Source organism: Gymnogyps californianus, chromosome 20 (genome assembly GCF_018139145.2).
Source record: "Gymnogyps californianus isolate 813 chromosome 20, ASM1813914v2, whole genome shotgun sequence".
Classification (NCBI taxonomy): domain Eukaryota; kingdom Metazoa; phylum Chordata; class Aves; order Accipitriformes; family Cathartidae; genus Gymnogyps; species Gymnogyps californianus.
This window is the reverse complement of record NC_059490.1, coordinates 5,289,604-5,316,864: the sequence shown is the minus strand read 5'-3', so window position 1 is coordinate 5,316,864 and position 27,261 is coordinate 5,289,604. Positions and strand designations below refer to the sequence as shown.

Below are 27,261 nucleotides of genomic sequence, written 5' to 3'. Positions count from 1 at the left end.
GGACCCCCGGCGGCACTGGTGCACCGCGGCTGTGCCGTGCTGGGTGGGAACCACACCGCAGGCACCGGCTCCCTGCTGTGGCAGGGCTGGACCAGAGCACCGGGATGGGGCTGCCTGGGGCCAGCGTGGTCAGCGGGAGGGCCACCGAGCCCTGCTCAACAGCCTGGGGTCAGCATCCCGGGGCTCCACATCCCGGGTCTTCACGTCCTGGGCTCAGCATCCTGGGGTCGACATCCCAGGTCTTCACATCCCGAGTCTCCCTGTCCTGGATATCCCACATCCCAGGTCTCTTACAGCTCAGCTCTCCACATCCTGGCCTCCAGCATCCCGTGTCTTTACATCCTGGGTCTCCAAAATCTCTGGTCTCCATGTGCCAGGTCTCCACATCCCAGGTCTCCGACATCCTGGGCTCAGCATCCCAGTTTTCCACATCCTGCGTCTCTGACACCCCAGGTCTCCAAAATTCTGGATCTCAACATCCCAGGTCTCCTACATCTCAGGTCTCAACACCCCAGGTCCCCAACATCCCGTGTGTCTGACATTCTGGGTCTCTGGCATGCCTGGTCTCCAAAATTCTGGGTCTCCCACATCCCAGGTCTCAGCATCCTGGGTCTCCTACATCCCAGGCCTCTCAAATCCCAGATCCCAGCACCCTGGCTCTCACCATCCCTGGTCTCCAAAACTCTGGGTCTCAACATCCCGGATCTGAACATTTTGGGTCTCAACCCCCCCGGTGTCACCATCCTGGGTCTCTACATCCCTGAAAAACAAGCACACGCACACACTCCCCCCCTCCCTGGGTGGCAGGGGAGCCCGAGGGCAAACAGGGGCTTCACGGGCAGAAGCTCTGGCCGGGAAACACCCCCGTCCCCGGCAGCGTGGCCCCTCCAGCCCTGAGCCTGCCCCCCCCCAGCGTGCCCCCTTCCTTTCACCCCATTGCGATGGGCCGGGCAGGCTGGGGGGGGGGTTCAGCACGGGGGCTGCAGCCCTGCTGGGGGGGCTGGACATGGTGGTGGGGTCATGGTCCCGACGCCTTTCGGTCCCAGCTGGCCCGGTGTCCCCCCGCACCCCCGTGCAGGCCCGGGCCCTACATGGCCGAGGCCGGGCCCGCAGCTGCGATGTTCCCGCTCCGACAAATCCCACTAATCCCCCCTGAGTCATCCCGGAGGCAGACGGTGACCTGGGAGGAATCCCGCAGCTGTGAGGCCCCCTCTCTGAGCCTGGGGGGGCTCCGTGTGCCCCCCCGAGCTCCTTCTCCCTGAGCCCCAACCCCTCTGCCCCAGCAGTCACAGGTGCAATGAGTTTGGCAGGTCTCAGCCACGATGCCTGGGGTGGGGCCGGGGTCTGCTCCTGCTGCCGGGGGTCACGCATGTGCTTGGGGGGGGGTCCCCCTGCCCCCCCCGTGTGTGTCATTTCGGGCATGGGTGGCCACGGCAACCAGAGCGATGGAGACGGTTGCCATAGCGAGCAGCAGCCGCTGGCAACCCAGCCTGGGGGGGGGGGGGCGGAGGGGGGGGTGAGGGGGGGATAAACACCAACCCCCCCTGCCCGGCCCTGCAGCACCCGGAGCTGGGGTTGGTGCAATGAGTTTGGCAGGTCTCATGCCTCCTGGGAGGGCATCCATCCATCAGGCTCCAGCATTAGGGACGGGGCGAGCGGGAGGTCCCTGCAGCCCCCCTGCCTGCAGGGGAGGGAGAAGGGCTGGGGGTGCCAGGCAGGGGCTGCCCCCCCTCCCCAGCCCCTCTGCCTCTGTCTGTGCTTCCCCAGGTACCGCACTGCAGCACCCAGCCCCGGGCACACGTAACACCCCGTTTTAGGGCTAAATCCTGGCCGGCAAGCGGTGAGGAGGTCCCTGCCCGCTGGCTCACGCTCTTTCCTTCTCTCTCTGCCCCTCCGGTGCATCTCTGGGGGACACGGACACACGCACACCCACACGGGCACTGCCGATGCCCAGGGCACTGGGCGCTGCTCCAGCCATTTCCCTCTCCAGGTGGGGAAACTGAGGCCCTGCCAGCAAGGGGAGGTGGGGGTCAGGGTGGGGGGAGATGTGGAGCTAATCCGGGCTCAGGAGGGCGCTAGGCCAGGCTCAGGTCCTGCTTCCACAGCACCCCCAGGGCAGCCCAGTGGCCATCGTCCAGATTTGTCAGCCCAAGCATGCCTCCAAGGGAAGAAGCCCCCTGAGGGGCGTCCCCGGCCCCCTCCCCTCTCCTGTGGCCATGCTGGAGTGGGCGAGCATGGGTGCCACACAGGGCAGAGCCTGTGGTGGCTCTCACCTCCCAAAAAGCCACCCCAGCCTTAGCAAGGAGGCTGCCAGTGTGCAACTGGGATGGGGTGCTGCCTGCGGGGTGCGGGGTGTCCCTCCCTGCGTGTTGGGTGCTCGGCGAGCCCCCGGCCCCTCTTTGCCATCACCCGGGGGTTGTTCCCAGCCCCTTCCCCGGGGGTTGTTCCCAGCCCCTTCCCCGGGGGTGTCTGCCCTGCAATCCCCCCCCGCCCGGGTCCCTCACAGGGCGCGTGAGTCAAGCCGCATTTTCGGTTTATGGTTTCCAAGAGAGGGGAGTATTTTTACAGCGTGAGTCACCGCACGCAGCTTCGAGTGGAAAAACCATCGGGGAGGGAGGCAGGCAGGCAGGCAGGGAGGCACCCCCCTCACACCCACCCACCCACCCTTACTCCCTCAGGAGCACCCAGGGGACCATCCCCACGGCTCCCCCAGCCTGGGAGGGCGTTCGCCTCTGCCCCGGGAAGGCTGGGAGCCTGGCGAACCATTAACCCGCAGGGATGGGGAGCACGGCATCTCAGCTTCCCTCGGCGCTGGCGGAAGGGAGATGGCCCCCCCGGGAGCAGAAACAAGGCTGTTTACTCCCGGCCTGCCCTGCCTGCCCCAGCTCCCGAGCCCCGACGGCGAGAGGGAGCCCCCCCATCCCGCCGAGCCCCCCAGAAACTCGACACAGGCGATAACAATTAAGCAGCGCTGACGTCAGATCTGTAAGTTTATTTGCTCAATGTACGACGGCTACATAATGACTCACATTCATGATATTCCATCACTGAGGAAAAACTGCTAAGAATGGTCCGTGTGTGAAATAATTCCTTACAGAAACACGGAGTTGGAAAAATAATCACTGATTAGACCTTAAAAATAGTTCACTGCATAACATGACAAAAAGCACAAACAAAGGCTCATTCAAAGAACACAGTCATTGTTCTCCTACACTGTAATAGTTATAATTTCACCATGACGAACACCAGACATTAAGATTAAGCTAACACTGGTGTTTTCTTTTGCTTTTTTTTCCTTTTTAAAAACAAAATCATATATAATTGCATGTCACTATAGCAACATCCATAACAGATCAGTTTGTTACGATCACTATTTGGTAGAGCAAACTTTACCCCCAAAAGAAAAAAATAAATTAAAAAACTTTAAAAAATTTTTGAAGACTATTTTGTCATAGGAATACATAACATCTACAGTATAAGTTAATAAATTTCAAGCTACTGTATAGAAATACGACACTAGCATGCACAATATTGTATCAATAGAGTAATGGAGCAGTAATCATTTCACTGGAGAGACAGTATCATAGGCAAGTGCATCTCTTAAAAAACAAAAGAAACCATTCAAGCTGCTTAAAAATCAAGTCCCTGACCCCCACTCCATTTTTAGCCCTCTTGTGCCATCTCTCCTGCATAAGTTTCCTAAAGCAGCCAGAGCAAAAGCCAAAAAGAAAAAGGAAAAAGGAAAAAAAAAAAAAAAAAAAAAAGATCGGTTTTGTAATTCCAGTAAATCACTTCCAAATTATACAGCTGGGACAACACTGCTCACGGGACACGAGGGTCAATCAAAGGAAGGTAAGAAGCCTAAAGCGATCTTCCAGTCCACGGCACGTACCGGCACCGCGAGCATCTCCCCACGGGATGCTGCACACCGTACACCCGGCGGATGCGCTTGCTCGCTCGCCGCGAGTGAGGCCGGGCAAGACTCTGCGTGCGAAGGCATCCCGGTCCACAAAAAAAAAAAACCAAAAAAACAAAAAAACAAACTTTGCCAGCATCGCCGGGGTAATAGCTGGAGGCCGAGCACCGGCCTTGGCTCTGCTCGCTCCCCGAGGAGGAGTTGGGGTAGCGGCTTCGTTTGACTGCGGGGAGGGAGCCGGAGCGACGTCTCCCCGTGCAACCCGACAGCGGCTGTACCGTGTGCGCAACACCACGACGCGCTGTTTGCGGACCGCCTCTCGAAAGGGACAATGAAAGCCTGTTTCCAAAAAAAAGAAAAATATAATAATGCACGAGTGCGATTTTTCCTCACTGCGCAGCTTTAGGCGAAAAAGCTACGTGGCACAGCACTCTGCGAGCCAGAGAACAGCAGTGAACTTCCAACAACGATGTAGAAATAAAAGTTAAAAATAAATTTACTCAAAGTGGGGTAAATATTACCTGCTAAGCAACTCAGATGCCCCGTCTCCCACCCCCGGCCGGATCAGACAGACTCGGAAAAGATTTTGCTAAGAAGAGAACTAAGTTCCTGGGCTCCCGATGGTTGATAGAAATGTCTATGATTGTAGCTCTTCCCTTGAGGATTTCTCTACCAAATTAGTTTCTAAGCTCCTGAAGTTCACTCATTACACCACAAGCTTCCCCAGGAGAAAGGAAAACGCACCCGGCTTCCCTGGTGACAAACAAGGGAGCCTGGGTGCCGGAGATCTGCTGACAAACCTCATGGTACAGTGGGAGAAAGTCAGGCAGAGTGAAATGGCAGTGCAATCCCTGAGGAAGCAGCTGTGGCACCTTAAATCAGGATGGTCTTTTGAAATACCAAACACAGTACATGACATACAGACCTGAATGCTCTTTTTTTTTATTTATTTTTTTTTATTATTTTTTATTTAAGTGGCATTTTAAGTTTAAACACTTCCCCCTTGTCTAATTAAGTTCTTAAACCTTTTGCTGTGGACTTAAAATAGTTGAAACAGCCGCTAGCCAAGCACCTGTTAAGCTGTTGACCAAAAAACTAGAGCAGCTTTGATGTTCCTCGGGCGGGCAGTCTTCTTGCCTTGGGCGACACAGAATAGCTAAAGCCAGTCCACAGGCGAGGACTGATCAGGAAGGCAAGCCAAAAGAACTAGCAAAAGAAAAAACAGACAATCAAAGGCTTGATGTCATATGGCTGTAATGTAGAAATACTGTAAACTGCAATTTAGTGTTAATACTGTAAGCTACCCTAATAAATATCTTAAAGAAAAAAAAAAAAAAAAGATTGGATGGCCTAAATCCCAGGGCTTTGCAAGCCCCGAATTCTTTAGTTTTATTTTTCTTAATTCCTTCTCAATTTGGGGATTTTAAGCTACGCCCTGCCAGGCAGAGCGCTGCAGAGAGATGCCCCGCGACGTGGTACGGACACACGGCACTTGGACTGAAGAAACAAACGCACGAAGCCTTACTGGAACCACAGAACTCCCTTTTTTTTTTTTTTTTTGCGTTGCTTTCCTTAAAAACGAGGGCCATTCCATTCACGCAAATTCGTCTTAAAACCCTTTTATTTCTAGCGATAAAGTTAAATTAAAGACAGCTCCACTTGTATTAATAATCTACAGAACAGTCCATATGCCAGTGAGGCTGCTATTCCATACCAGCACAGCCAGCCTGACTTCCACTAGTGGTGTTTTGGCAAAAATGTCAACGAGGCAATCAAAGACAGGTTGTGGGGGGCCTCCCTGGGAAGGTGTCCCCTCCCGTTCCCTCCCCCACCCCTGGACCCCCCCCCCACTCGTGGGAAAAAAATAAAGACTGCAGTAGTTAGCATCAGCGTGCGGCTGCCAGTCCATCGGGGGGGTCTAGTTGTTGCCTTCTCCACCGTCGTCGTCTTGCTGATCGCTCGTCCAGAGCGTTAGGTTGTCGCGGAGGAGCTGCATGATGAGCGTTGAGTCCTTGTAGGAGTCCTCGTTGAGGGTGTCCAGCTCGGCAATGGCGTCATCGAAGGCCGTCTTGGCCAGGTGGCAGGCCTGCTCCGGAGCGTTCTGGATCTCGTAGTAGAAAACCGAGTAGTTAAGCGCCAGACCGAGCCGGATGGGATGGGTCGGCTGCATGTGCTCCTTGCTGATCTCATGGGCTTCGCTATAGGCTTTCTCCGAAGACTCCACCACGGTCGCCCTCTTCTCGCCAGTGGCCACTTCGGCCAGGTAGCGGTAATAGTCCCCTTTCATCTTCAGGTAGAAGACTTTGCTCTCGTACTGCGTCTCGCTGCAGTTCTTGATCAGGTAGTTGTCCAGCAGGCTCAGCACATCCTGGCACACCGCTTCCAACTCCTTCTCGATCTTCTCACGGTAGGCCCGCACCATTTCTATCTTCTTCTCGTTCCCATCAGCAGAGGTCTTCTGCTCGATGCTGCTAATTACTCGCCAAGAGGAGCGCCGCGCCCCCACCACGTTTTTGTAGGCGACAGACAAGAGGTTCCTCTCTTCGTTGGACAGAGGCTCGTTCAGCTCCGTCACCTGCATCGAGAGAGGGAGAGAGAAGAGACACACTTGGGTTAAGCCCCAGTCACTTGATGTTCCCATCACACGTTCGGGTGTTCCCGTGCATCTCTAGTGAGAGGCAGGAGAAGGCAGCCGGCTCGCAAAGTCCTGCTCTGTCATCCAGCATCTGCTCCCATCCCAGAGGGAGCCAGCTGGGAAATCACGCCGCGGTCCAGTCCCCCAGCAAAAGGGGCGGGTTGGGTTTTAGTTGAGGTATTCTCCATCTCTTAAAAGATCAGCGTTCTCCAGAATGAGAAAAAAATCTTCTAGGAAAGAGACGCCTTTCACCTGCGGGATGAGAGTCAGACTTCGTGACGCAGGCAAGAGGGACAGTCAAAGCAAGAGGGTGGAGATGGTCTAGGGCTACGAGCTAGCCACACAGATTAACAATACCATAGCTACGGGGTGTTCATCTTTTCCGTTTCCCATGAGCACAGGGCATGCTTCTGAGATGCCTAAAGAATATGTTAGATGTTAAAATTACAGCTGCCTAAGGTATCTGCACAGATAAGGACTTAAAAGCTCACATGGTAAGAGTACGTTCTTCCCACACAGGATTTTCTTCATTGAGGATAACAGTGTTAATGCACAGCATCACTTCTACCTGCCTCACACGCTGCGGCAACAGAGCTTAAGGAGACGACGGAGCACAGAGCCATCTCACAAGCGGGCTGCCAAACGCCATCTCGGCCGGTTCAGTTACTGGGAAGCACCACACTTGATATTGCAATAATCTCATTCCAGCTCCCGCAACCCCATCGCTGGCTGAAGCCACCCAGGCAGCACCTCCAGCAACAGCGAGGCAGCCGGCCAACTGCTGCACCAGCCACCCTGCCTTACTGGCAGCAGGCAGCTCGGGGAGGGCTCGCATCCCCCTTGACTCCATGCCGTGCCCCGTACGTGGGTCCCTGCACCCTTGGAGCGGGTGCAGCAGCCCAGGATGCTGCGGCAGGCAGGCTGCTCCACACAGCCACTCAGCTGGGGTAGTTACAGCTGCCAAGTGGCACTTTGAGCCTGGATATCGCTGTTGCCCCCTTCCCCCAGGGGCACGTTGCCCCGCCACATACACACCCTGGGTATGGCTGCGTGGGAAGGGGGGCCAGCAGCGCAGGAACCTGCAAGCCTCCTCTCGGCAGTCACTTCTCACAAGGATTAGGTAATGGTTTGGATGTGAAAAGCTTCTGCAAATACTGAGTCACTTTCACACGTGTTTGTAAGGACAAGGTTTGCTCTGGGCCTAGATAACCACATTTATGGTGGTGATCAGGAGGCCAAGGGCTCATGCTGGAAGGTGTAGGATAGTCCAGCCCAGGTCCTTGCTTATACCATATTGACGGGCTCATTCCAGCAACATCCGCTCCTGCCTGCAGCTCTCCTTGCAGCTGTTCAGCCATGGTCTGGCTAATGTCTTCTCCCAAAATCAAGCTACAGCTAAGCCTTAGCTTCCCACACAGCAAGCAGAATACTCTGGTCTCTGACCCAGACCCCCTCTACTCCTTTCCTCAAGGCAGAGGCAGCAAGAGGAGCCTCCACTCCCACTTCCCGCTATTGTGCGGACCTGCGCTGCTCCATGAGATGCTCTGCAGCCTGGCAGGGGAACCAGCAAACAGCCCATCTCCTTACAGGAGAGGGTCTTACTGTGCAAACCAGGCACCACTGCCTTCTGTGTCGAGGGTAAAAGATGGCTGAGGGACCAGGGAAATGGGTGTCACGTTATAGAGCCCAGAATCTCCTGTGACTATCAGCAGCTGCCACTGATACAGGACAAGGTGCACGGGGCAGCATGCCAGGGCAGCTCCCAGCTTCCACGCCCCAAGGGAAGCAGGGTGCGCGATGCCCACACCATCCAGCAGCTCCCAGTGCCAGGAGACTAACCCACATCCCACCTCTCCCAGCCAGGCTAACGGCGACTGTTTAACCACACAGTCCTGGGTTTTGTGTGATATGCTGCTTCCCGCAGAGGGGCCGGGGCAGAGGCTCAGCCCTGCACGCAGCCCGATTGCAATGTGCTAAAATATCCCTGGCAAGTGGTTTATATGCTGCTTCCAGCCTGCCCTGCGCTCTAAGTTCAGAGGTCTCTAGGTGTCTGTATTTTTACAGGACTTAACTTCAAAATGACTCCATCCATTCTTCCCTCTGAGTGACATCTGCACAAACATAAAGATACTGTGAGGTTAAAGCCATCTTTGAAAGATACTGGAGCACAATGAAGGTGTCCCCCTGCCCTAGACCTTATGGATTATCTATCCTTGGAGATATTCAAAACTTGATCAGGTTACTCAGGGTGTTGTCCCATCTAAGTTGCCCTGCTTTGAGTAAGGGAATTTGGACTAGAAACATCCAGAAATCCCAGCCTGACTTATTCTCTTACCTTCCAGCTGTAAATGGAGTGTCCAACATCAACAGCCATACTACAAGAGACTTGCTGACTCCAACAGTTTTCTGTCTTGACACTGGTTATGAAGGTTGATAACCACATGAGGTCTTGCTTTTAGCGAGACGCATTCTGAGCGGAGACACCAGTTTTAAGTGCGGACCAAGCAGGTGACTTTAAAGCTGCCCCACAGCCGACTCTGCAGATATTTATCGCTGCAGAAAGAACTAGATTTACCTCCTCTCACCAGAAGAGTCTTGCTGGAGGACAGATTTATTAAAACTACAGGGAGTTTCGTAGGATTAGCTTTGCCATAAACATTTTAAATTCGAAGCTATTAAGGATTATGGAAGAAAGTTGCCTGTCAAAATCTTTTCAACAAGCTCACTGACAGATGGAAGGTACACCTGTGGAGAAAGCAGATTCCTCCAGGGAGCTCACAGGGAACTTATCAAAGCAGAAAGGGAGCCTCATTAACCATGTAACTGCCTTCTAGCAGTACCCAGGCTCCCAGTAAGGCAGAGCACTGCAGAGATGCACCACAGAGAAACAGCAAAGGTATAACACGGCCGGAGACAGGGACCGTATCCCTCAGCACTGGGACAGGGAAGGCAGGAGGCTGCAGTCCCACACGTATTTCAGTTTGCAACTGAGCCGAGAGAGGAAGAAAGGAAAACCATCTGGCACTTGCATTCCCAGCAGGAAGAAAATGCAAGATGCCCAGGACACTGGATATCGGACAGCAAGGGTACGCTTAGCTGCCTTAATCAGAAAGTCACTGGAAGGTGGAGAAGACATATCCCAGATTAAGCTGCCTTTGAGAACTGCCATCATCCCTGCCTCTTGGTCTGCCCAGAACCTGCCTGCCACGTCTCAGCGCTACAGCTAAGACGCTGCTGCCCGCTTGCCTGCCCCACCGCACTGCCGAAGGCTGCGCTGGTGTCTTCTGCCATGATACACTCTGCACTCCAGCATGGAATTGCACAGTCACCGTCATGCTGCTTTTGCCAACAGCACTGTACGGGTGAACATCTCCAGCAGAAGACCATCCAGAAACCGCTGCAGCAACTTGTCAAGTGGATGCGGGTCTGTGCCTTCACTGCAAGCCTGTGCTGGCCAGCCAAATGCTGATTTTTCCTTACACAGCAGGATACCAACACAAAGTGAGTTCAATCAAGCCAGAGGCTAAACAGCAAGCTCCGATATACTTCATTTATAGCATTGCATTGAACGCCTCTGATGTAACATCAATAAGGCAATATCCTGCATCAGGCCTGGATTAGATTGCAGCAGTCACATTACGAGCCCTTTCGGAGAATTTTTGATAATGTTTGGTTCCAGCATCCAGATTAATACTACCAGAACTTCCCCCCTTCTTAACTCAGACCCTGGAGCGGTCTCACCTCCCTTAAGAAGGGCAACACCTTCACATACAGACCAATCCTACGAGCATTAGGCCACCTGATGTCATTCCCAGTACTGTTACATGGAGTTAGAGACTTTAAATATCCAAAGAAAAATCTCAATTTGGCATTAAGAGGGCTTGGCAGGAACACAAAGCCATCGGCCTCTGGCTGGAAGTCGACCTGCTCTCTGGGAAGCTCAGACAGTTTTGGAGTTTTACTTCCCTGGTTGACAGCAGAGAAAAGCAGAACTTGCACTGCAAATCTCAGTAACTGTCAAGCCTCCTTCCACCCTTGTGCCCCTGTAGATCAGAGGGGGGAAGGTGGGGCAGGAGATGCATGCAGCTAAAACGGAGTCAAGCCTTGCACGTGGCATAAACAGCCAAGTGCAAAGAGCTAGTCCACATGCTCACACAGCTGGAAACTTGATAGGTGCAAGCCTTTTAGCTACTCTGGAAAAAAAAAAGGAAAAAAAAAAAAAAGACCTTTTGCACCCTCCTTTCTGCTTCTTCCCCCTAAACAAGCTCAGCCTGCAAGCCCAGCCACAAGACTGGCTCTTTACTGATGCAGAGCAGCAGGAGACCTCAGCTGTGGCACCTCTCAGTTCCCTGCTAGTCTGCAGGCAACGGTCTTACTTGCAAGAGCTTCCCCCATGCCCTGTCACAGCACATGACACACGTGCCAGGAGCCAGACCCTTCACACGCTGCAGGCAGCCCTGTGCTCGGCAGAAGCCCTGCCCAAGGGCAGAAGCAGGGGAGAAGACACCGAGCCAGGGAGTGCAGGTCTACACCGGGCTTGGCATGGAGGAGTTTACACTGACAGGCTTTGGCTTGGAGGCATGCTCCATCACCAAGCTTGAGGACGCTGCCAAGTTCCAGTCTCACCAGTTCCTGCAGCCTTTGAGGGTGCAGTGTCTGCACCACCAAGACTCAAGTGCCCTAAAGCCACAGGGATAGTCCAACAGTTCCCATTGGAGAAAAACTACTGGAAGTTTAGGGTTTCTACTGCTTGAGAGTCCAGAGGTTTGTACAAATCAAAGCCCTCTGATTTGCAACAAAGCTCTTCAGAGGCAGCATGATCTCAGAGAAGGTTCTCCCGATTTCTCTACTACAGCTGTGAGCTCTGACTCAGCACTCTGTCCAAAACCTGGCAGGCTCCCGGCATGCTCAAGTATCACATTGCAGCCAGGGGAAGGTTCAGCCTCATGCGGAGAAGCCAGGGAGCACACAAAATTTTACCCTAATGTCAAGGTCCATGCTCTCCAAAAGCCCAACGGTTGGTCCTATTGCACCTTCTTTCCAGAAGCATCCTAATTAGCAGGCTTTTTTGAGACCTACAGGGGAGGTTTGCTCCCAGCCAGCGGCAGATTAGCTTGCTTACGGGGGCTTATTCCAGGACTCTTATCCCCACTTCTCACCCTGCATCAGTAGGTCTGAAGTAATAATTTCTGAGTACATTATGAAATAATCATTTTTGAGGACCCTTCAGCAGCTGCAATGGAGATCCATCACAGGATTTAGTTTTACCTGCTTATCCTTATACACATGGATTTTCACTTAGTTTTATAACTAAGTGCCCACCAATTTATGGCTCCTACCTAGCTTTGATGTCTTATCTTAAAGCATACAGCAGAGCAAGCTGAGCAGACTTCCCTGGGGAATACCATCAACATTTGACAGTTTAATCCATGTTATAAGGCTCAACACTTTTGCTTTTCTGATTGCCTAGAAGAGATCCCGAGTCCCTGAAGACATCTATGAAGGAGCCAAGCTTTCCTTGAGAGAGAGAGAGAACCATGAGAACCTCAAACTGTCCACCGAGAACAGCTTTTGAACATCACCAGAGCTCCTCTTCCACCAGGATACACAACAGCCATCTCCTCAGCACTTGTTTCCTCCGTTCTACCTACAGCTTCTGCACCATCTAATTAAGTATGTTATCTCTCAACAGAAACCCTAGCAATTGCCTTGTTTTCCTTCACATGCAGCTTGTTAGTCAAACTGAGATCTGGCCTGAAGGTCCCCTTTTCCATTTCTTTTTTTAAAAGGCAGATGTGCCTATTTTGCAATAACGTTCTGGCCAGAAGTCCTACCACTGGAATGCTTACTTGGTCTGAAGCAACTGGCAAGGGGAGCAACCGGCACGCAACCACTTCAGGCTCAAGCAGCTGATAAATGTTCATGACTACCTGCAGCCATGCCAACTCCCCCCCACCATCTCTAGCCACTGTCTCCTGGTGGGACCCCATCACCCGTCTGCAAGCACCAGACCACCTTCAGCAGCCCAACTGCTGTCATTTGGGAAGCGACATGCCAGAGAGACTGCCTGGTTTTTCTGTCCCCATCTCACTCTACATCTAGCTTCTGAAGAAATGGCTGCCCTCAAGCACATTAAATTGTCACCATTGCCCGGTGGCTTGATTAGAGTCACGACTAGATGTCGCACAACCTATCAAGAACAGCTTCTCCTTGTGCGCTCCAGAGCGAGCTGTCCTATGACACCATCGCAGCAGTCAGAAAGATGCTTTTCTTAAGCACTGTCCTACTTTGACACAAAGTAGGCGTGTGTTAAACTAGACCTAAATCTAAATTCTTACCAGATTTCACTGGTTTGAGTCTTTTTTCCCCCTGTACTCTAGCCTTCTGCCCCATATCATACTTCTAAAGTGGAAGTCACACCATAACTACTTCTCTCCTCGCTGACCCCCTCCGCTGTCCTCTTTGCTCGTGTTTTATCTCAGCGTGGCCAGGGGGATTTTCGGCTGCAGGTCGAGCCCTTCCTCTCATCTCAGACAAGACCAGAAAAGCACAAGCAGGCTGTGGGCAGAAGTTAGTTCCCCACTGCTGTCTCCTTTGACTGTTTCAGTATGAATAATCATATGCTAGTTCCCGTTTTTCAAGCCGGCAGGGCTGGCTCTCATCGCAGGACAGCGGCTGAAGGCACATGGAATGGTTCTGCCATTATTTCAAATTGCTCCGAGTGTATCAAGGACCGTGTCTGCAAAGTAAGATCGTTTATTGCTTGTAGCATAACTGGATCTCAGAGGCTACTTAGGCACTCCAGACACTGATTAGGATTTCTGCGTGCTCCTACAGTTAACAGCAGCTTTCATCCCACTCTGCAGCCTTTATTATTTAAGGCGACTTTGAACCACCCAAGACAAAGTCTTCAAATTGGAAGGGAGATGTGAAAACTAAGAGCTCATTTATTTCATTGGCCTCTGTAGCTTAACAGCTACTTAAGCCAAAGTGAATTTCATCACACTACACACAGGTTTGATCAGTCCTTGGAGCCTGCAGATCTACTCCAGTTTCAGTCTGGCTCCGATGGATTTCAGCTAGAAAAAAAGCAAGTTTCAACTACTTGGGTCATTCCTGCATGTAAAAGGTCATAAGGCAGCCAAGGCAAGAAAGCCAGTGACAACAGCAGAGCTCTGAGCTGTTCCTATTCTGCATTTGGTAGCAGCATTTCATGTACCACCCCTTATCTGCAGCACTGCAGTCCCAGCATTTGGTCTAACGGCTCAAGTTTTCCCTGCTGCAAAACACCTGGGTGCCATCGATTTGCCTCACGAGCTTCTTCTGCAGCTTTTGAGATAAGGCAAGCACAAGGGAACATCCGCCTGCCTTCCAGGCACGTTATTAGACCTTGCAATCTGCCACGGCTATTGAGTTGACAGAGGGCAACCCAGACACATCGCAATAACCAGCTGGAAGGAACAATCCCAGCTTCCCAGCACGGGCATCGTGTACGCTCTTCAAGTGCATCAGCGTAGAGCTACAAACCATTTCTGAATTAGCACTGCACAGTCTTGTAGCAGGGAGCTGCTCCTATAGCTAGGATCTGCTTTTTGAGCCATTAAGGAATTATGCCCAAGTTCTTCTTGTCTTCCTTATTAACACCCTGATTCTTGTTAGCCTTACCGAAAGACAGGCTATTAAACAAGATGAAAATTGATCGTAGGACAACTTGTTTCACTGTCTTGCTGCCACTAGCTGCCTCGTACCTATTAAAAACTCTTGGGAAAAATAATCAATGTCTGTTGGTCTCGTGCATTCCTGCCACCAGATGGAGAAAGCAGCAAGTCGAACCACATCAGTCCCAGCATTTAAGAGGACTGTCACTCCAGGGCTCATCACACCGTCTCTGGCAGATGGGATACCAGCACCTTTGCCTGCTAACTACAAAGCAACAGAAGGGATGCCAAGCTTTTCCTTCCCCAAGATACGGCAGGCTGGCAAGCATCATCTGCCCACTTCTGCGTTTCTGCAAGCACCTTAGCAGCAGCCCAAGATCACCACCCTGCTCTGTCAGCCAACAGCCTGGGGAGCTCTCCTGCCCTGGATTATTTAGTCTTCCCTGCTGATACGCCTTTTCTCCAAGCTTTCTGCAAAGCACATGGAAGACCAGTGCCACAGCATGCCACTGCCATGGGAGCTCAGATGTGCTCCTGGAGCACGGCAAAAGTTTTAGGAGCTCAGAGTAGATCCTTTTGAAAGCAGAATGACAATTCAGTGATTTCTATAGGCTCTTCTGGGCTGCACTAAACTTCTCCAGGTGCGAGTTGAAAAGTCTTGAAGAATAACTGCAGCTCTTTCCTCAACAGCATTTCTGTACAAGTTTAAAGACTTGATTTTTTTTTTTTTTCCATTCAAGCACTATTCTTCTTCAAAAAAGTCCATCCGCTCACAGGTTTTTCAGCTGAAGCAGCCATCCATGGGATGACCACTGGTCATTTCTAGAGTCTTAAGACTTGGTCAACATAGGGGAAGACTGGCTTTTTTTTCCCTCCAATTTATGGCAAAACAAAACCAAACTAGACAGACTTCAGGGACTCCAGCACGTAAGCAGGGACGCACCAGATATATGAACCAAGCTTCATGTGAGGAGGGTGTTTAGTGCTGCTGGGAGCATTAGCTGCTTAAAGACTTACCTCACAGCTTCTAAGAGTACTAATCTGGCTCAGATATTAGTGCTTTCCTGCTCACCTCCAGCCCCACTGCCAGGCAGTAAGTATCCTGCCACCAGATCATCAAATCCTCCCCGGAGCTTCAAGTGCAAGGGCTTGTCCTTAATCAGGGGCTCAAAAAAATGACAGCATTATGCTGTACCCATGACCTCTAGTCAGCTGAGCCAAGCAGAGAGAGGAGAGACGATGTGCCATGGGCAGGACACCCTGGGAAAGGTTGCGAGCAAGTTCTGGTTGCTGAGCGAGCCTGCTCCCAGGTCTGCCGGAGCAGGATGAACTGGGCAATTCTTGGCCGCTTGCATGGCTTCCTCCTGCATGGCAGAGCCATTGCTGCCATGGCAGCTGGCAAGCTGCTGCTCCAGCAGGATGAAATGGGAGAAGCTGCAACCATGCAAACAATTCCCTGCAGCTAGCGCATAAGTTTTTAACCGCTTCGTGTCATTACCCCAAACACTTTGGGAAAGTCTGCTTGTCGCACATCAAGGCAAGGTTCTGGAAATATAAAAAAAGCCCCAAGATTTTTGCTCTAGGTCTTCTGGTCTGCAGAACCAGCAGTTTCTTCCAGTGTCTGAAAGGTGTTTTACCAGATGAAGCAAGAGACTTTCCAGAACACCCAGGTGGACTCCAGCATGCCAGCTCCACAATAGGTTTAATTTCCGCATCAGCGAGTAAGGTTATTATCCCTCCAGATGTACTTTACCCTCCCACTGCTTCAGGGATTTCAGGCTTGATCTTACACACCTCTAGCAAAGACAATTTTATTTAATTTCTTAAATGAACTTGCAGAACAGAAAGTCAAGTTTTTGCTCTGGCAGCTTTCTGGAGCACTGCAGCCAATTTTAAATTACGAGGAGAGTCACTACTATTCTAGATCTGACTGTGGGTTTAACTACCCTTGCCTGGCTCCAGCTATCTCCTCCCAGCCCTCTTTTGAAGCCCAAGGGACTACCACCACAGATTTGATCTCAGTTCATCACAGGTGACAGAGCCCCTCAGGCGCTGACATCTTGACACCACCAAATGCAAGAAGCCAAGCTCCCAACTTCAAGGTAATGAAATATTCATCCCACGTAACAAAGCCCAACAGCATAAACAGGCAAAGCTCCAATGCCTTCCTCAGCTGGGCGTAAATCAAAGGCTGTTAATCTTCCCCAAGTTCTCATTCACTGCTGAATACTAAGCATTAGTCTTTTACGAGTGCAGATCTCCTACAGCAGTTCTCGAGTGTATCTGTTAGTAGTTGGAGAAGCTGTTGCTGTGCTGTATGCTATTAATAAACTTTATGCTGCAGAGCACCACAACTGTCCAAACAACATGTCTATCAGCAGCCTCGTTAACACTGAAGCCGAGACTTCTCACTGGTATTTTTCTAGAGCCTTGCTGAAACCGTCTTAGAGAGGAATCAGAAGCATACGGACATGCCAAGTAGCTTTGCCTGGTACGTAAGCAAAGATACATCCCAAGCAAGCCAACCTATCCAGCAAGAGCAGAGGGAATTTGCAAACAATTAAGGAATGTTTTGTACTTTGAGTCCCTGCAGACTTGCGTTTGTCCAAGTGCAGCTGCCTCAAACACCCATAGACTGACTCAATTCTAACATCTCCTTTATAGAAGAAAAACATTCAGTACTCTAATCCCTAATCTGGGGATCACTTTAAGGGAATCTCATGCCATCATCAGTGACATGTTCTCTAGTTACTGTCCTACTGCTATTAACTAATGCACTGCCCTTGGTCACTAGATCACTAGTTTTTGGGCCAAAAATCAGGTTTGTTTAATAGCTAATCGAGCACGTGCTGGGTCATTTCTGAAATGTGACTAAATCTGGGTTAGCACAGAAAAACCTGAGATTGCGGGAAGTTTGTACTCAAATAGGCAGACAAAGGCTTTTGTTTCACCAGCTACACCAAGGCATTGCTTTTGAGAGACAGTCTCATCGGTGCTTCCTGCAGCCTGAGGATTGCTGCCTCATCATTTCAGCTCCATTTTCCAGAATTTACCATTTCTGAGCGTTTCCAGATCCCACCAAGCAAATGGGCACTGCAACCAGGGTGAGACTCCTGGGTGAACATCAAGCCCTGCGCTCCACCAGCCCCAGCAGCTCCGGGGGCTCTGGCCCACCGGAGGGGCTGGCGAGACACCGCAGCTCGGGCTCGCTGTCATTGTGCACTTGCAGAAGCCGGACAAAGCCATCCCGCTGCCGAGCTCCTCCCCAAGGCAGGCTCCCCACCCAGAGCCACGGGTAGCAATCCAACATCTTGACATCTGGACTCTGGAGAGAGGAGTCAGGCCTCTTACTTAAAAAAAAAGGAAATTTAAAGAGCAGAATGAAAGTCCTTTTGTCACCGTTTTCCTTCATTTTAGGATGGGAGGAGGGACTTTGCTCATTAGATCAAGCAGCCAGGGGAACGAACAAGAGAAAGCTGGCTATGACAGCACTGGCTGTGCCCAGCCAAGGAGATGACACACCACCAAACTACACAACCCCCCCAGCCAGCTGGTCGTGGGTCCGTATCCTTCCCCTTTCCTGCTTGCTCCAGACCAAGTGCAGATTTGTGAAGTCCCCCACAGCTGCTCAAAGCTTGCTCTGCTTTGGGGGGGGGCGGGAAGGTGGGAGGAGGCAGAAGCAGAGACCAGGAGGGACCTCAGCAATGCCGGTGCACCGCCTGTATCCTGCACAGGAGAGCACTGCCATGCTCCCTCGCAGCCTCACTCATCTTGCGGGTCCTCCACCACCCATGTGTAAATGCACAGTGTGTGCAGACAGCACTGTGCAAGCTGTGGGCTGGGTTCCCACAAAGCCATTTTGTCTCCACGGGAGAAGAAGTGTTCCCCCATCTGCACAGACTGAAAGCTGTGCTGGCAGGAGCACGGCCAGAGCCTGGCAGCCAGCAGCCATGGCAGAGCATTTTATCTAACTACCACCAGCGTGAAACTGGCCATGGCTATTTATCTGAACAGCATCCTGAAGTCAAGCCAAAGGTTTCAGAGGTCAAAAGACAAAACCACCGTATCTTCACCAGTACAGTGAAAAATTCACAGCTACTTCCCTTTTGTTTTAGCAGGTGCTAAAACGGATTTCCAAGCTATCACTTTCCAGCGGTGACCATCGCTTGCAGAACTGAATCAAGTAAATACTTGCTACAGTATTCATGAAATTTTTGCTTTCCAGACATCAGGTTGCCATTTGTCTGCAGTCACATGAATCTAATAGGAAGGAGACTTCAGGCAAGGACAAGTTAGGTTAGTTACCTTTCCAGTGAAGAACAGAAGTTGGTTAAGTCTTTCAACTTTCCAGAAAGAAATAAAAAAGGCCTGGACAGCAAAGGAAACAAGGTCTAACCTGGCTCCAAACCAGTTAGCACAAAAATACTCGTAACAGCATTAGCTTTGGAAAAAGCTATCTTGAGCTGCAGAGCACTGAAGCATAGAAGAACACCTGAAAGCATCAAGGGTGCATCAGCTATCCAGAGACAACCGAAGCCCTGCATCATAGCTTTGCCATGGTGAAGTGGAAGATGATGCCTGCATCCTATCAAGACTGTCAACGGAGAAATGCTCGGGAAGCCAGGCAAATCCTGTTTCACTGTGCTTTCTACCACAGTTACTCCAGTATGCGTTCACATTTCCCTGTCAGTCACAGGTCAGGAGGTAGAACTGGGCAGAAAAGCAGAAAGCAGCTTCAGATCTGCAGAGTCCTAAATGCCCCAGACACCAACCGTACGAGGAAAGGCTGCCTCGGGTCAGACTGTAGGCATTTTCCAACCTTCTCTTCCTCCATACCTGCCTCTGAACAGCCTGGTGTCTGGCTGGGATACACCGAGCAGCTAGCTCTAGTCTGAACTAGTCTGACAGTCCTTTTTGCTCTTCCCTGCCAGACTGGTATTGAGCTCCCAACACGCTACTCACCTCTGCCAAGAGAGAGAAGCAGCACCAACGAGTCCAGCAGTGCTCCGCATCCAAGGGCATGTATGAGCTCAGACAAAGCCACCTCCCAAGAAGCAGCTGGTTACTCCAGCATTGACAGTTGGACACACAAAAGCTTGGACTGTTTATTTTTCCTAAATATGTACCCTTGCACACAACTTTCTATGCATTCGTTTGCATATGGTTTACTTGGCATGAAGCTGCTCAAAATAGAAGCTGAAGAGTTCGGTTGTAGAGTTCATGCATTATAGCCTGCCAGATGCATCACCATCCATGGAGGTTTCTCCAGATGTAAAGTCATGGCTACCACTCTCCTCTCCCAGCCCCTGCTCCATCAGCTGCACCCTGAGACATATTTCTTCTTGTATCCTCAAGAGTCACAGCTAGTAGATCAATTCCTAACTACAGGTATGCATCAATCACAATGGTAAACATGACAAGCACATCTCATCTTTTCTGATGCCTTGTGGCGTGAAGATCTCCACGCTCAATGCCTCACCCTACCCAAATCTGCAATTCCACAACACCCAGACAGGCCAGCTGGCACGTGCTCACTCATGTTGTCCCAGAGCGTTTACTGAACCCAAGGGAGCACAAATTCTTTAGAAATTTAAGACAGAAGACTGTATCCAAGGTTAAGTGACTGCTCACCAGTACAATACCAGAGGCCCCTGACCACACAAGCTGACAAAGCTCCCGCCATGTGCATTTCACCCTTGCAGAGTCCTTTCATCGGCACAGTTTAAACCCACCCTGAACTGCACAAACCATCCCATCCCAGCATTTCAGCAGGAGGCAGAAGAGCAGCTTGCTGGTACAGCTGGAGTCCTCCATCTATGCACCACCCTGTGCACAGACATGTTTCTCCATCTCAGTCCTAACTGCTTCTTCCAAGCATGTGACACCCCAGTATGGAGCGGTGCAGTGAAATATCAGGCTCGGAAAATCCTTGTACTTATGATTGTGAAGGGGCTTGGGGTCACCCATCGGCCTGGGAACAAAACCCTGGTCCAGCCCTGGCCTTCCCATGGGCTACTGGGGACCATCAGGTCACTCTTACTCCACCTCCCTGATCTTAAGCTCTGCGAGGCTGAGACTTCTTATTCCTGCCCAGAAAGCCAAGCTGACCATGCTCCTGACCAGCTCTAATGATGTTGGCCCAGACACAAGAATGAAAACAGGTTAAAATGAAGTGGTTCAGTAATACACAGTGAAGAAGAGATGGGGCAGAGGAAAAAAATATGATGGGGATCCTTAAATTAAGGAAAATCTTCCTTCTATCAGCAACAGAAGGCGAGGAAGAAGCACATTCCTCATCTCCCCTGATTACAATCCAGATCCCAGACAACAGCCATGGGTAGTGCCAGCCATCACGCAGCGGTAGGAAGCAGAGGGATACAACACAATCATCTGGATAGCCCTCACTTCTCTTGCAAGCACCATCCAGCACACTCATGAGAACTGCTAAGAGGATGCCAAACAACATCATCCAGTTCAGATGAGACAAGCCAAGAACAGAGTGCATATGCTCCAGAGGTGCAGGAGTTTTCAATTCAGAAAACACCTTTGGAGCTGAAGTTCTGTGGTTGCCCTTCCTGTAGCTGTTCCTGTAGCTTCCAGCAAGCCCAAGTTCACATCATCAGTGCCCAAAGAGTCTGTTCCAGAAAGCAGCTTTGGGATCAGCTGGTGAACAAAGCTTGGGCAGATAGGGCTTGTCTATACATATTATGAAGCTTATTTCGTGTTCCAAAAAAAAAAAGTCTCCTGTGAGCCACCCATCTTTAACCACAAGAAGCAGCACAAGAAAGAAGGGGGGGGGGGGGGGAATAAACAAGACAACTCCCACCAACCTTTCTGCACTTTCAGGGCTAGCCACCATCCAAAAGATCTACTGGCTAAGCCCAAAACATCTAAGGGCTCTTGCAGAGCCCTTGCCCAAGAGCTTTACTGTTTCCATGTACCCCAGACGTTTGCAGAGGATTCAACAGCTATTTTTTTCCATCACAGTCTCAATATCATTTTCGTTTAGTTCAAAAAGAGCTATTTCTAATCAAATCCACACCTGGCTGTTACACTTGGCCAACAGAGAAAGCCAGCATGGTCTCACAAGTCAGTGGCTCTTCCTAAAGCTTAAAGACTTACCAGGAGCTTAAAGGGGAATTTCTAAGAGCTTGAGCTGCTGAAGACTCACCAGTTAATATAGTTAATGTGTGCAGTGCCCACTGTACTTGCGTACAGGGCACGTTGCTACCTGTCCGCAGCTTAAGTGCAGATGTGCAACAGCCTACCGCTACAAGGTCCTGAGGCCAATTTACGCAGAGACAAGCCACGCCATGAACCGTTACGAGGTCGGAAGCATGGCAGGACGGCAGCTCCCGACAGCAGTCATCCTGCCCCGACCCCACGGACCTCCGGGAAGGAAGCCCTGCTCCTGAGTCACACTGTCTCAAACCCCCACCACCATCACTCAGGTCTGAGCAAGCCCTCGCTGCTAAAGGGTGAGAGGACTGCTCCTCTGAGTGTAAGAGCAGGCCGGGAAGCATGCAGCCATGCAGCCCCATATTGCAGTGGTCCAGAAAGCACCACGAGGCTGAGCAGCATTCAAGATGCCTGCACAAGGGGCGGCGGCGGCAAGAGCATCGCTGCAGTCATTAGATGCCAACATACCCTCTCCACCTCAGCACTGGAAATGGTTTCTCCAAAGCCTTCCCCGGCCCCCCTGGGAAGTGCTACTACAGCAGCTCACGCTCCTTGCTCCCTTCCCACCATCACAGATGGCCTGCCCAGCACTCCTCCTGGAGATGCCTTTCCACCTCACCCTTCTGTCTCGTCTACGCTGTGAAGCAGAAAGCAGCTAATCATCCCTGCTCCACTCCCCTGGGACTCTCCAGATAGGAGGGATTTGTGTTACGCCCCCTCTTTCCAAGGGCAAGCCTGCTATCTGCGTGAATCCCCACTATCTGCACCAACCTGGTCACTGGATGTGGAGGATGATAGCCTGCCAGGCTGGTGAGCATCATGGCAGAAGCCGACATACCCCACGCTAGGGAAGCCCTGCGGTTCCCCACGCTCGCTCTCCTCCTCCACCCACAATGGCCATTTACTGCACCAAGAGCCAGTTGTGTCTAAAGCTTGGGCAGCAGCCATCTGCTTTTCAGCATCTCCAACGTTCACCCCTCCACACCCACCACCACCACAGCTGATGGACCCACCACATACAGCACAGCCACGGCCCCGCCGCAGAGGCTGGGTCCCCAAAGTCAAGTAGCCAGGTGTTCCCCTCACAGGGGACCTTCAGGTGAGCTCAAGGACTCTGCCATATGGTCCCATACCGACACGATAGGTAGGTGCAATGTAATAATCCTCCCCCCACCCTTTTTAGGCAACTTATTTCCTGCAAAAGTTATTGCAATCATCTTGCTTGTTCACCTGCGCATCCCCCCACCCTAAAGGTCTATGGGGAGGCATGTGCTCTGCTCCCCAGGCAGCACCCACCGGGGGCTTGGCAGGGCTCCACCAGCATCGCTGCTCCCCAACTAATGGATATCGATCCACAGCCCTGGCGCTGCGTTGGATGGTAAACTCTTTGTGGAGCTGAACCAGACAAAAAGGCAGCTCGCTTCAACCACAGGGACTGCGGGCGGCAAAACCCCAGCGAGCTAGGAAGGAAACCGCTGGTGCTGCTTGGGCACAGCATCGGTTCAGATGGCAAGCCCAAGCCCAAGGCCAACACCTGCCCATTGACCAGCAGGCACGGCCACCACCCTGGGGTCCAGCGGGGAGCTCTCCTGCTCTCCAACACGTTAGAGGGCTGACTGTACCCCCCAACAGCACTGAGGTGACAAGGGACATGACCAAGGTCACGCAGCCGTACCCTGGACCAACGGGCCCAGCCCTTCACCCTTTCCTGGTGCAGCATCACCTTCTGCTCCCTCCAGTAGGTGAAGGGACTGTTTGCTGCGTTTTACCAGTAAATCTGTCACATTTGGGGGCTGAAGGAGCAGTCCTGCTCCTGCAGCAGCAATGCGACTGCACATACCAATCAGGGGCACTGGCGGCATTTGCAGCAAGGAAGGAGCTAGAACTTATATATATATATATATATATATTATTTGGAAGAAACTATTGTGATCCAGTACATCACTGTGGCAAGCAGCACTGGGCAAATCAGCACACAGGAAGAGCCCCAGTACACCATTTCCATTTTAAACCTGGAAAATAGCCATTCAGCACAGGCTCCCGAGCAGGCAGGGCTGAGGCTTGCTGAACAATGCGCCCGGCTGCCATGTCACCACCTGTGAGGCAACCACCAAAATGCAACGGTGAGATCCAGCTGCAGGAAAATGACCCTCTTTTATGCACATCATTACCACATCAGGCTTTAAAGGAAAGCCATCCGGCATTTCTCAGCACGGTGTTAAGGAAGCAAGCAGACGGCTAGCTTTAGAGGGCAGGAGACAAAACGGCGACGACCACGGGAATGCTTCTGCATCACCTTAGCTAGACGCAGCCCGCATGCTCTCTGCTACCACCTGGGTGCATTGCAGCTTGGACCATGGCGTATGACATCACTAGGCGTTGCTACGGAAATGAGTGCGAGGTCATCAGCCTCCTGCACAACCGGAGCTGGGGGATGGGCGGCACACAGGACGGTGACAGGGATAACCGAGTGTGACATGCCCATCACCGCCGGACCGACCGTGCCGGAGTTTGGGCAGCATCGTGCCGAAATGAAGAACAAAGCTCTGCCTTTTGTTTGCCATCACGGGAGGCGTCAGCACTCCTGCTGTGAATCATTTTCTTATGGCCAAACTACATGGCAACTGATAAGCGGCATTAGCCCGGGTTACTGTTTCACCAGGGCCAGTAAGCACTAAAAGGAAAAAAACATATATAATCTCTAACAACGCCTTCGGTTTAAACACCGAGCCTGGGTAAGCAGGCTAGGGAAATTTGCCCAGCGGGAATACTGCAACACGGCTGTGCGTCCCAGGCATATCCCTGTTGGCTTTGTCATAGCGGCTGTATTATCTGTAGGAAATGAGCTGTAGGATCTGCTCACACAGCAGGCTTTGCTTTAAAATGAATAGATGCCGTTATCAGAAAATGGTATAAAAGCCATAGTGCAGCAGAGGAATAGCCCGGTTGGTTTAATATGATAATATCTTGTTCTGATTATCCGTATTTCGTTTCTTGGTAAGACATCTCCTCCCTCCCCATTCTCGGGCTGTGACAGTTTTGTCTGTTTGATAAATGCAAGGTTATTGACAAAATGGTGCAATATGGGCAAACAGAGCTGCACCCACGGCAGACTGCGACATTCCTAGATCAGCATTCACTTTTCATCAGCCAGGGAGGACACCCCAGCTCCTCGCAAAGGTTCAGACCTGACTAAGAAGACAAACATAAAGAACAGTTTTCCCCTTTAAAGCACCCCCTCCCTCCCTCCACCCAGTCTAGCCTCTCTGCAATATGACAAATGCAGAATCTTCTGGAATGACTTGATCCTGCCTCCCACGATTGCTTTGTTTGCAAGATCAGATCAGAGATATGGTTTTTTTTCCCTTCTTATATTGTCAAAATGTCAGTATTGAAGGGGAGCGTTCAGTGTCACAAATCAGATCAGCCTGCTATATGCAGAGTCTTTATTTTAAGAGCGTGAAATGAATACAACATGACTCAATTCATAAATCTCCAACCAAGTGCAGTAAAAATAAGAGCTTTGGCAGCGAAAGGGCTCCCGATCTTTGGGGTCACGAGCACACACCAGCCTCGCTGACCGTGCGCGGGAAGGGATGCACGGGAGTGATGGGGGGGTATTTCGGCAGCGGGGAGAGATGAGCACGCACCCCCCCTCTTCCCCCCCCCCCCGCGCAGGGTTCCCCGCAGCCTCGCCCAACGGGGCTTGGCACCCCCTGAGCCGGCGTGACCCCCCGGGGAGCACCGCACCCCAGGGCTGGCTCCTCTGCCCCTTGCGCTGGGGCAGGGCAGGGAGCAGCCGTGGGGATGAGGGCACGGCAGAGGATGCGTGGGGCAGGCAGAGGGGCCTGGTGTGGGGGGAGAGAAGGGATAGGGCAGGGAAGCGATGCGTGGGGCAGGGTGGGGGCTCTAGGGCAGGGGAGAGGGCGTGTGGGGCAGAGTAGGGGACAGCAAAGCAGGGGAGAGGGATGCGTGGGGGGCTCTAAGGCAGGGGATGGGGGTCAGGAGAGAGCAGGGTGTCCCTGGGCGGGGAAAGGCAAAGGGAGCGGGACCCAGCGGAGGGGGGTGTCGGGGGCAGCACAAGGACCGGAGCCACACGGAGGGACGACGAGGGGGGCGGTAAGGGCGAAGGGCCGGGGCCCGCACACCCCCCGCGGCGCGGCCCCCCCCGCAGCCCAGCCCGGCCCCGACCGAGCCCACCGCCCACCGAGGGGGGCAGCACGGGAAGGGCGAGGGGAGCGCGGACCCGCACCCCCGGGCCCGACGGGGTGGGGGCGAGTTGGGGGGAGGGGGGGGGGGCGAAGGGGGGAAGAACGACGGACACGGGACGGGACTCACGTTCTTCATGGCGGCCGCCATGTCGTCGTATCGCTCGGCTTGCTCGGCCAGCCGGGCCTTCTGCACCAGCTGCTCGCGGTCCACCATCTTCGCGGGGCCGGGGGAAGGGCAAGGAGGCTGCGGGCTCCGGGAGGAGGAGGAGGAGGAGGAGGAGAAGGATGAGGAAGGGCGGCGACGGGAGGAGGGCGAGCGGGCGGCGGCTCCTGGCGCTGCTGCGGCTGAGGCGACGGCGGCGGCAGCGGCTGCACCCGGTGCTGTGCGCGCGCCGCGGGCCACCACAACCCCCTGCGCCCGCCCCGCCCCGCCCCGCCCCGCCGCCCGCCACCCCCGCGCGGGGCACGACGGGAGATGGAGTCCTCGGGGGGACTGCGGCGGTTCCCGCCGCAGCCCCCCGAGGACTCCATCTCCCGTCGTGCCCCGCGCGTTAGCGCCACACCGCCCCCCGGCCCCGCCCCCGGCCTCGCGGCCTCGCTCTGCCCCGCCGGGGTCCCGCCCCGCCCCGCCCGCGGGGTCCCGCCGGCCGCGCGTGCTGATTCACCGGGAGCGGCCCGCGGGGGGGGGGGAAACGGGGCTCCCCTCCCGGGGTAGGCCTCGCTCGGCAGGGCAGGCCGCTGCCTGCACCCGTGTGGGACCCGGGGTCGCTGCTCGACCCACGGGGAGACACTCACGGCCCAGGCCCACACACAGCCGGGACCCACTCACAACCCAGGCCCACTCACAGCCTGGGCCCGCTCATGGCTCAGGCCCACTCACAATCCAGACCCGCTCACAGACCAGACCCAGTTGCAGCCTGGGCCCACTCACAAACCAGACCCACTTGCAGCCTGGACCCACTCACAGCCTGGGCCCACTCACAGCTCGGGCCCACTCACAATCCAGACCCACTCGTAGCCTGGGCCCACTCACAAACCAGGCCCACTCACCATCCAGACTGACTCACAGGCTGGGCCCACTTGCAGCCTGGACCCACTCCCAGCCCAGGCCCACTCATGGCTCAGGCCCACTCACAATCCAGACCCACTCGCAGACCAGGCCAACTCACAATCCAGATCCACTTGCAGCCTGGACCCACTCACAGCCCAGGCCCACTCATGGCTCAGGCCCACTCACAATCCAGACCCACTCGCAGACCAGGCCAACTCACAATCCAGACCCACTTGCAGCCTGGGCCCACTCACAAACCAGGCCCACTCACAATCCAGACGCACTCACCACCCAGACCCACTCACAGCCTGGGCCCACTCACAAACCAGGCCCACTCACAAACCAGGCCCACTCACCACCCAGACCCACTCGCAGCCTGGACCCACTCACAGCCCAGGCCCACTCACAGCCCGGGCACCCGCTGTCCCCACACGGAGACAGGCCCCGCAGCCCCGGTGGGTGATGCCGTGCCTGGGGCCCGTGACGCCATGATGTGCTGGGCCAGGCTGCGGTGACACAGCTTGGGGCAGACAACGGCCCCCCCCGCTTTTCTCCCCCCCCCGTCCCCTTTCCCATGCCACGGGACGGGGCCTTCCCAGCCGACCTGCGGA

The 27,261-nt window shown here is 53.2% G+C and overlaps 1 protein-coding gene across 2 annotated transcripts; it reads right to left on the bottom strand.

Annotated features, from left to right (window-relative positions):
- Positions 1-5,772: 5,772 nt before the first annotated feature.
- YWHAG (tyrosine 3-monooxygenase/tryptophan 5-monooxygenase activation protein gamma) lies at positions 5,773-25,927 on the bottom strand. Of its 2 annotated transcripts, none has more exons than XM_050908928.1 (2): positions 25,718-25,927; positions 5,773-6,482 (listed from the first exon to the last, which is right to left on the bottom strand). In XM_050908928.1, the coding sequence occupies exons 1-2, from the start codon at positions 25,811-25,813 to the stop codon at positions 5,835-5,837; spliced, it is 744 nt and encodes a 247-aa protein (XP_050764885.1). In that variant the 5' UTR covers positions 25,814-25,927; the 3' UTR covers positions 5,773-5,834. The 2 variants fall into 2 exon arrangements, with proteins under 2 accessions (XP_050764885.1, XP_050764884.1); XM_050908927.1 differs by having other exon boundaries at positions 5,773-6,491; positions 25,727-25,927.
- Between the last annotated feature and the right edge of the window lie 1,334 nt (positions 25,928-27,261).

Bases quoted from the DNA above. Each gene is read 5' to 3' on its own strand.
- YWHAG (XM_050908928.1), bottom strand. From the start codon at position 25,813: ATGGTGGACCGCGAGCAGCTGGTGCAGAAGGCCCGGCTGGCCGAGCAA. The intron at 6,483-25,717 runs GTCCCGTGTCCG...CAGGTGACGGAG, and splicing joins CCATGAAGAACGTGAGTCCC to CTGAACGAGCCTCTGTCCAA.